This window comes from Pseudoliparis swirei, chromosome 9 (genome assembly GCF_029220125.1).
Source record: "Pseudoliparis swirei isolate HS2019 ecotype Mariana Trench chromosome 9, NWPU_hadal_v1, whole genome shotgun sequence".
Lineage (NCBI taxonomy): Eukaryota > Metazoa > Chordata > Actinopteri > Perciformes > Liparidae > Pseudoliparis > Pseudoliparis swirei.
In genome coordinates, this window is record NC_079396.1 from 6,605,677 (window position 1) to 6,618,508 (window position 12,832).

Genomic DNA, 12,832 nt, shown 5'->3' on the forward strand with positions numbered 1-12,832 from the left:
TCCACAGAAGCAACCGTGTTTCACTTTCTTAAATATATACACACATATGTATATATATATATATATATAAAAGTATTAAATATACATACTTATATATGTATGTGAATATATATTTATATATATGAATATATATATATACACATTTATATATACATATATATGTGTATATATATAAGTATATATATATTCATATATATATATACGTATATATATAAGTATATATATATCAGCTTATACATATCATTTATATTTATATAGCATTATACATACATTCTTGTTTTGTGAAATTCCCTTTTTTCTCGTGAACAGGGAATTCCCACCGCAGCACATCCCTCCGTCTCTCCCACCTCCTTTTACTCGTCCCTTCAAATCTCACCTCACCGTTTTTACTTAAACCTCCTTCTGCGCTTCGGCCGACCATCCGAGACCTCTCTTTAAAAACATGCACAGACACACACGGGGGAGGAGGGTGGGGGCGAAGCAGCCAGTTCGTTGTGAAACTGCGTCATCGTGAGCTTACTGGCCAGGCTGGTGTTTAGTACAGGTTGAATTCTCTGCCCGCCGACAGGAGTTTAGAGCCACCGAACGCGATCGTACTAACGTCGCTCTCCAGCCCACGAGGGCCCGCGTGGTGAATCTGTGTATCTGTTCCCATCAGTCACTGAGGATGACGTGAGCACTGAACAATGTCCTGGGGGGGGGGGGGGGGGGAATGGTCGAAGGGACGCACGCGCGGCCGTCACATCCATCAAGCTGTCTTCACTGTGGGGTTGGAAAAATGGCAAGAATCTAGCGGGGGTGTCCGGGGGTGGGGGGGGGGAGGCGCTGATGGGAAGAGCTTGGGGATCGGGAGGCTTGTTAGTCTGTCGCTAGGTGTCTGCCTCATGTTATGCGGCGCTGTGTTGCCAATCCAAAGCTTTAAAATACAATCTGGTTATCCGAGAGCATATTGAGGTGTACTGAGTCCATAAGTCCGGGCATCTGAGCCTTGCCACTTCGAGGTCGCGAGCAGGACGACGGGGAGATGATGATAAAGAGGTGAAGCTAAACATCCAACTCTGCGATTATCCATTTCTCTCCCTCACGTCCAGGTGTATCAGGGCTGGGGTTCTCTCTGGGGGAGGCGGAAAGGGTTGGTTATCAGTGTGTGTGTGTGTGTGTGTGTTTATGTGTATGTGTGTTCTGTGTGTGTGTGCATGCGAGCACAGCACCACCGCCTCCTCCTCCACCTCCTCCTCCACTATGATACCTCGCTGCCGAACACCTCCAGCACCAGCGGGGTGAGCTGCAAGCTGTGCTCGGGCTGGAAGGAGAGCGAGCGGTACTGCTTGGAGTGCTCCTCGTTCAGGCTGCGCAGGTCGGCCAGCTTCTGGATCATCTTGGCGTAGAGGAGGCGCCCGTCGGGGTGGTTCACCTGGATGTAGGCCTGCAGCGTCTCCGACATGTGGTCCTGGAGCTGCTCGATGCGCCCGTGGTCCTGGACGCCGGGGCGGTCTGCCGTCGGAGAAGGGATGGGGGAGGGGAGGGGGGGATTCAGTCAGGAGCGTTTATCGTGGTGGACGGTCATCCGGGTCTATAGACATGCAGATTGTTACACTTATTACAGCGTGGGGTAACTTCCTCAACTTCATTTTGAAGGCACCCATGCCACTAAAAGAACAAAATACCGAAACGATGAAACCAAACACACATTTCTTGTATGAACTCCGTCAGCGTTTTACTCGAATGTGTTCACATCGTGAAAAAGAACGCCGTGAACTGAACACTGTGTACACACAAATGGAAGCACACAACACGAGCAGTACCTGGGGAGAGCAGGCAGATGGCCATGAGCAGCACGTGTTCCTCCTCGTGCAGGCTCAGTTTCTTCAGGCCGACCTGGAACTTCACCAGCGGCTCCAACAGATCCAGAGTGTGACCCGCTGCGGTGGAGGGCGACACGGGAACATACCGTTAGCGCTGCGGAGCCGGGCGGCAGTGTCTTCTTCCGCTAAGGGAGGCTGTTTCTAAACCGATTTATACATGAAGAACACACGTCACACAGCGGTGGGCTTCAAGGGAGAGTCATGACCCTCGTGTTTGTATACATTGCGAACAGAGAGCGCTACTTCCTGGCCTGCACGTGTGAGTGATTCAAAGTGCAGAGTGTTAAGTGTGCGTTTGCGGCTGCTTTCTGGCATCCATGAAAATACCTGAAGTCCAAACCTCACAGTCTGGTGCAAGTGTGCATAGAAAAGTACTGTGTGTGTGTGTGTGTGTGTGTGTGTGATCATGTGAGGCATCGTTATATAAAGTGGGAGAAGAAAAAAAAATTACAAAAATAAACAGCATCATTATCCCGATCACAGAGTGTGTAGTTGAACAACAAGAAGAGATGTGTGTGTGTGTTGAGAGGGATGCGTCATCAATAATCGAGGCCTGTGCGTGCGCAGTCTAAACACGCTGCTTACGTCTTTAAGTACCAATTCTGCGGATGAAACGCAAATTTTAAAAAACAAGGTTGTTTTCTCGTGGTTTCTTTGAGATGAGACCGACCCTTTGTGACGTCGTTGATGCAGTATTTGAAGTCCGCCCCCCCGCAGCTCCAGGACATGTCCTCCAGACTGAACGACTGGTTTGAACGCAGCATGATGATCTCAATGGCACTGGACTTCAGCAGAGCGATCTGGTCTTCTGCCGTCAGTTCTCTGCAACACACACATTTTAGAATTTGATGTTTTTTTCCACAAAATTAGGAACAAGAAATCTGCATCGAATCCAACCAATGACCGGGACAGCCGTATTTCTGTCTTCTGAACATTCTGAGCTCTCTTATAGATGGGCTTGGTTCAAGCCCAAAGCAAAAGAAAAAGAAAAAGGGGGACGGGGGGTTCAAGGGAACCCTGCTGTGCTTGCCCCATGGATGTGGAGGACCCGGCTCATTTTATCTGATTATTATAATCCGAAAGTCAAACCTTTTTGGCTTCATGCGCCACGGAGCAACGTTCATAGGGCTTCATCCAGGTCTCTTTACACATCCAGGCGGGCAATGTGTGGGAAATAACACAGACTGAAAACATTTGCGGCAGCTGACTGCAGTGATTGTGCATCATTTGCAACCGCCATCTCCTCAAGGTCCGGTCACAAAAGTGCAATTCGCCCTTTTTTTACATCTGATTTCAATTATCCACGTGGCGAAATCCATTTACGACAGATAACAGTCAGAAGGTTCTACCTAACCACAGACGCGTAAATGTGTGTGTGTGGTGTTGGGTGGGTGGAGGGGGGCTTATAAGCACAATGAATGTATTAATGTATTGCATGGTTACTGTAGCAACAGTCTCCAGCCCCAGGCTTTGTGTGGCCATAAAAGCACACACGCAAACAAGCACAGTGCACATGCAGAGCCCCTTATGTTATATTTAATATTGACTGTAAATACAGTGTGTGTGTGTGTGTGTGTGTGTGTATCTCCAGAAACTGACAGAAGCAGGTGTGACTTGAGGAAGGCCATCAAGCGTCACCACTATACATGGAAAGGGCGTTTTCTGATGAAAGTAAAATGTGCCCATTGGTTCGTTCCCTTCTTTCAAGCTGTTATCCACTAATTAGACCCAGAGCAACATCTGGTAGTCTGTCTGAGGTAAATTGTTGTGTGGAGTTCCCATTGAGCAAAATATTCGGTGTGAATTTGAGTTCCCTCTGGTAAACGGTTGCGTACAGTACTTAATGTACTGTACTTGTGTCTTTTATTGTGAAAGGCAATAACAGATGAGTGGATCTGTCCTGCGCGGCCTTTATCAAGGTTGAAATGGTTAATTAAGTTAATATTCCTGTTCCGTGTGAAAGTACAAATTCAAAACAAAATAAAAAGGTATTGATGTATGAAAAGGCTTTAAGACCTGAACGAAAAGAATTTTAAAAAATTAAAATTTTTACCAGGACAAGCAGATGTGTTGTTCACGATTGTAGCATAATCAGGCAAAATAAAACAGTGTGCATTTTTGTTGTTCCTGTGTGGCATAAACGTGTGAGCCATTTCGGATCCTGAATTTCCACCTCAAATGTAGTTGTATGATAGCGTTACCCAGAATGTACTCATCGAGAAGGTAAACACTTTTAAGAAGCGCTTCACAAATCAGCGCCCAGGGATGCCCTGAGGTCGACGCTTAGAGCTCCAGGGGGAACGATGTCATCCCGGACTCGATGCTCCCGTGGGAAATACTACACACGGCTGATACTCGGCTCCACAGCGAGGTGAGCAGCAGGAGTAAAATGGAGGTAAATGAAAAGCCGGCACGTCAACAATTATTGTCCGGCTTCAGAACATACAAACGGGCATGCATAATGCGCACCCGCATGGCTCCCCTCTGCTCTTGCATACATTTATGAACTTATAAAGCCCACAGCCTGTTCCGGCGTTTCCTGGAAGCGCTTGTTTGTTTGAGAGTGATAATAGAATCTCGCGCTACCCAACAATGTTCACCGCATTAAACGTGGGCGGGCAGATCCATGTGCTCCGCAGTCGCTGAGGAGCTCACTCGGGGGATGAGTCTGTGAGCGCTACCGGTCGCAGAGTTTCAACAAATGATTACCAGAAATCGGTAAAGCGGCGGAAAGCCGCCGGGTTCATACGGATTCATTTTCAACATGGCCAGATGATGATGATGAAAGGCACCGGCAGGATAATAACGTATATCTTGCATATCTCTGTGAGAACCCTTCTGAACTAATCAACGGTGAAGGTCAGCTTCTGCAGCTCTGATTAGGTTTGAAACAAGCAGGTTATTTTGACCAATTAATTATCAATTAATTACTTATTATTTTTAATTATTTTAATCTATATTTTAATTAACTTATTCATACTTCTGTTGATTAAAATGTATAAAACATGGTCAAACAGTTGGCATTTGTTTATATATTGTGAATGATTCTAAATGAATGTTAAGCTATTATTTAGTGGGTTTTTTATGCAGGTGTTTCTGCACAGTATCAGATACAGATCAAATATAGATTCATAGACATAATCAATTACAACATTCTCAACATGATTTTAGCAAACAACATACTCAATCCATATTCGTTGGCATACAGCCTTCCAAAAACATAATTTACACTGCGGTCCAATTGTTTCTTGCCGCAGTTCGAGAGTCAAATGAATAAGAAAAAAAAGAGATTAAATTACTCCCTTTATTCAAATTGAGGACTTCTTCGGAGTGACTCCTTCGTGAAATATGAGGACAGGCTTTCGACAGGCTTTGTGGAAACATGTCGATTTCAGAGTTCTGAAGGATTGGTATTGTTTTCCTCAGCACCAAGGACAGTTACAAGGACGCACCGTTACCTTGGTAAGGTGGGCAACAGGCTGGACACATGTACACTAGTATGTTTGAGTGTCAAGCAAGGTAATATAGTTTGTTAGCGCTGCTTCATGTTTTTATGCGGCTTAAAGCAGCCGGTCTCGTGGTCGGTTGATACGATGATGCTGACTGACACTGTGTTAGATCCACTCTGCCGCTATCCTACAGAACATGGCCTACATTGCATTTGTCAAGTTATCCGGGACAGCCCCCACTGCTGAGTATTCCTTCTTGTGCGTCGGGTTTGTACCTGAAGCCGGGGATCATCTTGGCGAAGCCGATGACCTTCTGGATGCTGTAGGACACCAGGTCAGCCAGGTGGGGAAGCATAGACAGCTTTGTGTCCTCCTCGTTGGAGTCGGGACTGCTGGCGCCGTCCTGGTACATCATCAACATGCTGCTGAAGTTCATCTTGGTGTCCACGGACTCTGTTTGAGAAGAAGATGAGGAGACAAGATGAGCACTGGGGAAGGAAGCAAGGAGGGTGGGGGGGGAGTAAGGAAGGGATTAAATGAGGCATTTTGAACACACAGAAAGAGCAAAAGAGCCAGCGAGAGGTTAAACAGGAGGTAAGAAAATGTTTGTTTTTTTAAAGAGAAAAACTGGCAAAATAAGTAGTTTATTACTTTATTGGCATTTCCATAAGCTTCTACCTTGGGACGACTGACGGCTCTAATGAAGCTATAATTTTAGAAATAAAATCAACACACAAAAAACCTTTCTAGATCTACATTAAAACAAAACCTAGATGCAAATTAACTTAACATAAAGAAATTATCATGTTTGTATGAAAGGCAGTTGTAAAGCCATCCATTTCAGACTTTTAAAGACCCGTGGACATGCGGTTATATTGACAATAAACAACATAAAATAAGAACCACTTCCCATCCATCAAAGCTATAGGATAGTAATAATCATACCTGCAAACTCATGAGGGGTGAAAAAGGTGACAACGGGGAGGGGGGGGGGGGGAGGGTGCAAGTGGCTTTTTTGTTGTCTCCACACCACATCCACGTTGTTTGATGACACCTCAAAGCTTTTCTAACTACGGTCTTTTGATTGTTCTGACCGCAAATCTAAATAATAATAACAAACATTTTAAGAAAAAAAGGTCCTCTGAATAATTCAGTGATCGGGCCCTAATAATAGTAATAACAACTTTACATTATCATTATATATAATATGGTTAAAGTCATTCATGAACCAACTTCCTTTTTTTTTTTTTTTTACTCGTGTGCTCTGCTAAGCTTTGAGCCTGTTCCATAATTCTGTTCGATGATTCTGTTCCATAATTCTGTTCGATGATTCTGTTCCATAATTCTGTTCGATGATTCTGTTCCATAATTCTGTTCCAGGAGCCTGTTCCTTCGACGTGAACAGAGTTCTTCACAATTGTGTCCTTGGTGGAGATAACCCTGAAGCATGAAAACGAACAATGACGAGAGCAGGAGCAGGAGGAGGAGGAGGAGGAGGAGGAGGAGGAGGAGGAAGACTCTCACCGGTTGAGTGGTTGAATGAGTCAGAGGAGGCATCGGACAAAGAGTGAAGGGAGGCCGCTCTGCTGGCACTACGTGTTACTGGTCCCTCGCGAACCGGAGGCTGTGAAAACACAGAGAAACACACACACACATATTCATATAGCAGCAGAATATATTCACAACTCAATGCCCCGCTGGGGCTCGTCCGTGCTTATTGTACTGTATTCAAACAGGATTTGGGGTTTAAGGAAGTCCTGTTGTTCAGCTGTGATAACCGATACCTTCTTTGAGGGGGTGCCATAAAACCATGTGGATTATTTCTTTGTTCACACGGAGGTTCGAGTTTAAAGTTCCCCGAGAAGCAACGACGACGGGTGTTTTTCATGGAAACTCTCAGTTTGTGGCCATCGTCATGTTCTCATTCAGTTTATTTATCTTAAGGAAACAATTGCTAATCGCTTCTGAAGACTGCTCGACTGTGATGGAGTGCTTTTTCTTGGAACGGTTCTCAGTCTGTAAAAACAACTCAGTGTCTGTCTGCAGTGTGTGCTAGATCAAACAGAGAAAGGGAAGCGCGTTTCGAGACGTTCCATCCCGTCTGCGGCCTCCTTCTGGACGACCCAGCTGTTGTGTTCGGCTGGGGGAACGTCGTCTGACAGTAACAAGCTTGTAAAGTGGGGAAAGACCTGCGCCTTTGGGGTCTCTCGTTACTAATTTAAACATCACACGCGGGCGACGGTAGCTGACGTCTTGGCCTGAAGTCAATACGACTGCGGCTACAGGCACCATGAGAGGCGCTTTATATTTTTGCGCGAGGTGGTTTTTGTCACAGCGATGCAAGACGCAAACACTAAACTAAACTACACTGGTGTGTCGTTGAGAACAAAATGAAGCCGGAGTTCAAAGCCAGAAGCAGAGGGGAAGGAAACAGCCACCCCACACACTTTATACCCCTGGCGCAATATATGATACTAGATGGAGTAATTACATTACAGGTCATTTAGCTAACGCTTTTATCCAAAGCAAGTTACATTCATACACAGCTACAGGGAGCAATTCAGGGTTAAGTGTCTTGCTCTAGGACACATCGAGTAGGGCGGGGATTGAACCACTAACCCCCTGATCAATAGACACGCCTGCTAATCACTGACTACTGACCCACAGTCGCCTCTAGTGATCCCATTGCCAATTTTATACTGATATTGACCAAAAAAAACCCAGAAAAGAAACGTTGATCAGATTGCAAACTGAAGTATGTATTAAGCCCTAATTAAGGACTTTAATTTTACACACACAACACATTTTGATCCCTTTGTTTAACATATAAAATACCGTTTCTGAGCCTCAGAATAGTTGTGTAGTTAAACAGGAAGGGGCTAGCAAGGCTGACCGGTTTTGAACACAGGAGTACCACAAGGTCTACAAAGGGTCCCGTATACGTAAGCCTGGTCTGCACGTGGAGATTTAGGCAAACTCCAAACACGCGAAATAAGGCGAGCTCCGAGATGTTTGGCTCAGCCTCACTGTGTCAGGTCCTTGTGACGGGGTGAGGCTCAGGCGCAGAGAGACAGGCTGGACACAATATAAATAACAAAAAGCACTCTTTAATGAGGCAAAACAGTTGCAAAATAAACAAGGTCCAAAAGGGGCAGGCAGAGGATCGTCGGTCAGGGCAGGCAGGTCGAAGCAGGCAGGAACATGGACAGGACGACGGGAAAAGGACACGGAACCATAGACGACAATATATAGGGGGGGAAACACAGGTGTACGACATCAGACAGTAACGAGACAAGAGTGGCTGAGGGCAGGTGCAGGGAATTAAACAATTAAGACAGAGAAGACACAGAGGAGACACAGGAGACACGGAACACAGGAGAAACAGAACAGGGTGTTACACACTGTTGCCGTCCCTGCTTCCAGTTTACAGCCACAGGTGAAAGTGTCCAGTCACTAAAAGCTGATCCAGCCAAAGAGATTCAATAATTCTTAGTGGCATGGGAATAAATTAAGTACGGACAGATACATACTTTATACTGCTGCCAATTACAGTAATGGACACACAATCAAAGGGAGAAGGCCGAGGCCTGTTATGTGGCAAAGCAGAGCAGATGGGTTCACTTTCTTGTTGTTGCTCAGTTCTGAAGCATTCAATCTCCAAGGAATTTAGTTTTTTTGGGGGTGGCAGGCTGATACCTTAAACTGGCCGTGTGCTGTACGAAGCTTGAGTTGAGAGAAAAGCTGCTTCTGTATCAATTAGCGTTTGACTGGGAAATGTAGTGTTATGGTCCGATGCCGACGCTTCGGCGAACCCTCCCTTCCGTTGGATGACATCATGACCCGCTGCACCCATATTTATGGTGGACAACAAAGTGATTTTGGCTGCGCAGATGATAAATTAAAATTGAATGCGGTTGTGGTGGAGGAGGAAACGTTGTGCTGGACTCACCCTGAAGCGGGAGAAGTCGGAATAGGAGGCATCGTAGGTCTTGTGGTGAGCCTCCACCAGACTGGAGATGATCTGGGACTGCTCCTCGTTCAGACGTGGCCTCATCGCCTCTCGGGCTGCCTCCTCCTCTTTCCTCTTCATTATCATGTCCTTCTTCCTCTGAACCTCCTCGTCGGTCAGGATGACTGTAAAAGAGGATGGAACGCAGGATGAATTCAGAAACTCCCCGGCATACGCACAAATCAGCATTCACAAATACTGACCAAAGAAACAATGACAAAAAAGGGTTAGGATTACCATTAAACAAATGTACAAACTCTCCAAACATCAACAAATAAATTCCTCCAGGTGAGATGGGCTTGGGCAAATGACCTGATGATGGAATACCAACAAAAAAAAGAAAAAAGACAGAACATAGCAAACAACTCTTTAGATGTAATCAAAAAGAAAGCTCCATTAACACCCACAGTATCACAAGGCGTAATACATCTGCGTGAAAGTAAACACACAGGTGGCAGACGGAGCGTAGCGACACCACACCGTCACGCACAGGAGAGAACTCAAGTAACAGTCGTTAGTGGAGGAACTTCAGGTGTGTTGTTGTTGTTGTTGTTTGGTCACATAGACTGCTGTTTTGAAACCTGTAGTTTCGGAGCCAAGTACAGCTGAATAAGACGGGTTTAAGTGACAAAATGTCACAATTAACTTTAGTGAACTAAAAAGACAAAGTGGAAGTGTTGAAGTTAAAAAAACAGAGCTGACTCTCAGAGACCAGACAATGCTGTGGTGGTGAGTGACCTGTCAATCACAAGGTAGCCACACCCCACAGCATACTCTGCTTTATGGTGTGCGCGACTCGAAACGGCACCATCATTTATGATGAAATAAACATCTCTCTGTAATGAAAAATACATAAACACATTTTACAATGTTTGTTGAGGGAATAAATATAGTAGGAGTCATTTTCATAGCGTTCTATACAATCCGACTTCTTTTTGCAACCGGAGTCGTCGCCCCCTGATTGCCAGGAGACAGAATGCAAGATGTTTTATGCCACAATTAAGTTTCTGCTTGTTCTCTTTAAGGTATTTAAACTACATTACGATTTTAAAGAAGGTTATTTTCCCCTTTATGGGGTAGCGTTTTTTGTTATATTAATTTTGGTGGTACCTTTAATCAACATAGGTACTTGAACATCTTGTTCATTTAATTGTTTGGGTATTATTATTATTATTATAAGGTTGTTTTGTTCTTTTCCCTTTATTGTGATGAGTTTCAAGAAGAAAAAAGAAATACTGAAAGAAAAAAGCGTATGTAACAACACTTTGGAGGAGTCAAGACATTTTGAAACGCCATCTTGTCCCCTCAATCCGAGAATGTTCATATCCGAAAATATTGCCTGAACTGGCTGCAATAGCAGGAATTAAAAAGTTGGGATTATGACTTTAAAAAATAAATAAAGTACTACTGGTACCACGTGTTACATAAAGTTTGCTTTCAAAACAAGGTGATGGGGCTGTAAAGTAAGCTCCAAATATTTCCATCTCAGGTTTCATGAACCTTACGGCTGAGCTCGGCACGCAGAACGGGCCCGTCGTGTCGCCTGCCTGTTCATGCGGATGTGAAAGTGCCTTCTGCCTTATTGATGCTGCGGGAGAGGAGGCTGCAGGCCGAGTGGCCGGTGGTGCAGAATGGATTAGACATCCTGTTGGAGCGACTCTCTTAGCTTTTGACTCAATGAGAGGATCTTTAGGGAATGCCTGGGATTGCGGGCCACATCCACATGTCTTAAAGCATTACATTACTCGTTATTTATCACTGATTGCAACAGATTCTCTCCCGTCTCCATTGGCTTTAAAAACCCCCGATGCACTCCGATACATAAAGAATGAATATTGTACGACTGAGTGGATGAACGTAGCAGAAAGGCAACAGCACCTCAAATCTTTTGGCTTTCTACAAATTTCCATTTAAAGTCACAGTGTCGAGTCCCTGGAAGTCTCTCTATATGGCCGTTATTTACCCCCCCCCCCCCCGGGATCTAGCCAGCCTAAACAAGGCAGATGCCATTAGTCTGGTTGCTCCGTTTCAAACTGTTGTCGTGGGAGAGGCCATGTCAACACTCCAACACTAAATCCGACACACAATTTCTGCCGTAGAATATTTGTTTCCTTTTTTTTTTAAAGGCACCTCTCGGAAACATACCGATTGACCCAACATCTGGAATGCGTGTTGCATGGCGGCCACTCGTGGTGTGAAACCGGAAACCCCGGAATACACGCTGTGTCTGAAGAGATTTTTATAAAGATGAAAAACAGGCAGCTCTAATGCTCCATGTGCGAATGTGACATCTGTAATGAGGTGGTCTGAAAGAAATCCTTCTGTGTTACATTTCTCGTCGGTGTGCTTCGCAGAGAGAGGCGTTTTATTACTTAACGTGAAACACATGTTGACATTACATCACAGTCATTGTTTCATTCGAGTTATTGGATTATAGATGTCATGAAATGGAAGCTGTGCAAAATACGTGTTTGTTTATGCTCATTATGAAAAGGAACAAGCTGAAAGAACACACCCACCCACCAGCACATGGAATACATAATTAATTATTAGAAGGTGCTGAATTCTAAATTCAGATGTGGAAATATATATATATATAGACACACATACACACCCACATACACACACGTGTGTATAAATAGGAAACTGTGCAAAAGACTGCAGAATTAATTAACACACTAGGAGAACTGCACATGTTTGTGTTCAGAGCAAGTATTTACCACTGAACCCCAACAAATAAAAAGGATGCACACTATTTGCTAATCCCCATGTCCCGTTTTTGATGTCTAGCATGTTATTTACACACAGCACAGCTTTTGCTTCTTCTGTAAAGTTTGGCGCCCTAAATATAGCCCACAGGGAACAAACTGTGCAGACTTTAGACACGCGGCACTTTTTATAGTCAGAATGTTTACGCCATCTGGGGCTAGAGGCCCGGCTTGGTGGGACACTGCACTCACTGGTGGAGTCGCGCGCTGACCCCCGAATGCCCGTGTAATCCCTTTGACTCTCTGCCAAAGTGACTGATCACTCGACCGTGCAGACGGACAGACGTCACGACCGCCAGAGAGAGAAAGGCCCGGAGCCACGAGGTCACAATACTCACACATATGCCCCGGCCGCCTGGCAGCAACAGAGACTCTCACTATTCGTACCAAACCAGCGTTGGAATAAGCACCATCGAATGAAGCCATTCGTTTAGGTTCACAGGCGCCATATGGCGTGTACCACTCTGAAGAGGTAGGGACCTTGTTTGTGTCGTCTGCCGTGGAAACCCCCTCCTCTAAATGTACTTTTTAATGTATTTTGTCTGTTACTACTGCAGTTTCTAAATGGTTTATCTGAAGCTAGTCCTAACCGGTCAATTCAGAAATGTTGGTCCATACTTTGGCCCCGGAAATGACGAGTACATATCACATAAATAAATAGACCAAATAACTACATACTTTACAGTAACTGCTAATTTGAGAGACCAGGGATACGGCGCGGATGTGTCCAGATCATGCACC

The 12,832-nt window shown here is 44.9% G+C and overlaps 1 protein-coding gene across 2 annotated transcripts in view; it reads right to left on the bottom strand.

Moving 5' to 3' along the window:
• Positions 1-254: 254 nt before the first annotated feature.
• Positions 255-12,832, bottom strand: part of LOC130199828 (vitamin D3 receptor A) — a 73,916-nt gene continuing 61,338 nt past the window's right edge. Inside the window, exons 5-11 of one of the 2 annotated variants that reach the window (XM_056423636.1) lie at positions 9,264-9,448; positions 6,839-6,938; positions 5,590-5,767; positions 2,536-2,687; positions 1,806-1,922; positions 1,250-1,494; positions 255-1,114 (exon numbers count right to left, since the gene is read on the bottom strand). In XM_056423636.1, the coding sequence (XP_056279611.1) occupies positions 1,097-1,114; positions 1,250-1,494; positions 1,806-1,922; positions 2,536-2,687; positions 5,590-5,767; positions 6,839-6,938; positions 9,264-9,448 (995 nt within the window). In that variant the 3' untranslated portion in view covers positions 255-1,096. Of the gene's footprint in view, positions 1,495-1,805; positions 1,923-2,535; positions 2,688-5,589; positions 5,768-6,838; positions 6,939-9,263; positions 9,449-12,832 lie in introns of both variants that reach the window. The other variant, XM_056423637.1, reaches the window with a different exon arrangement.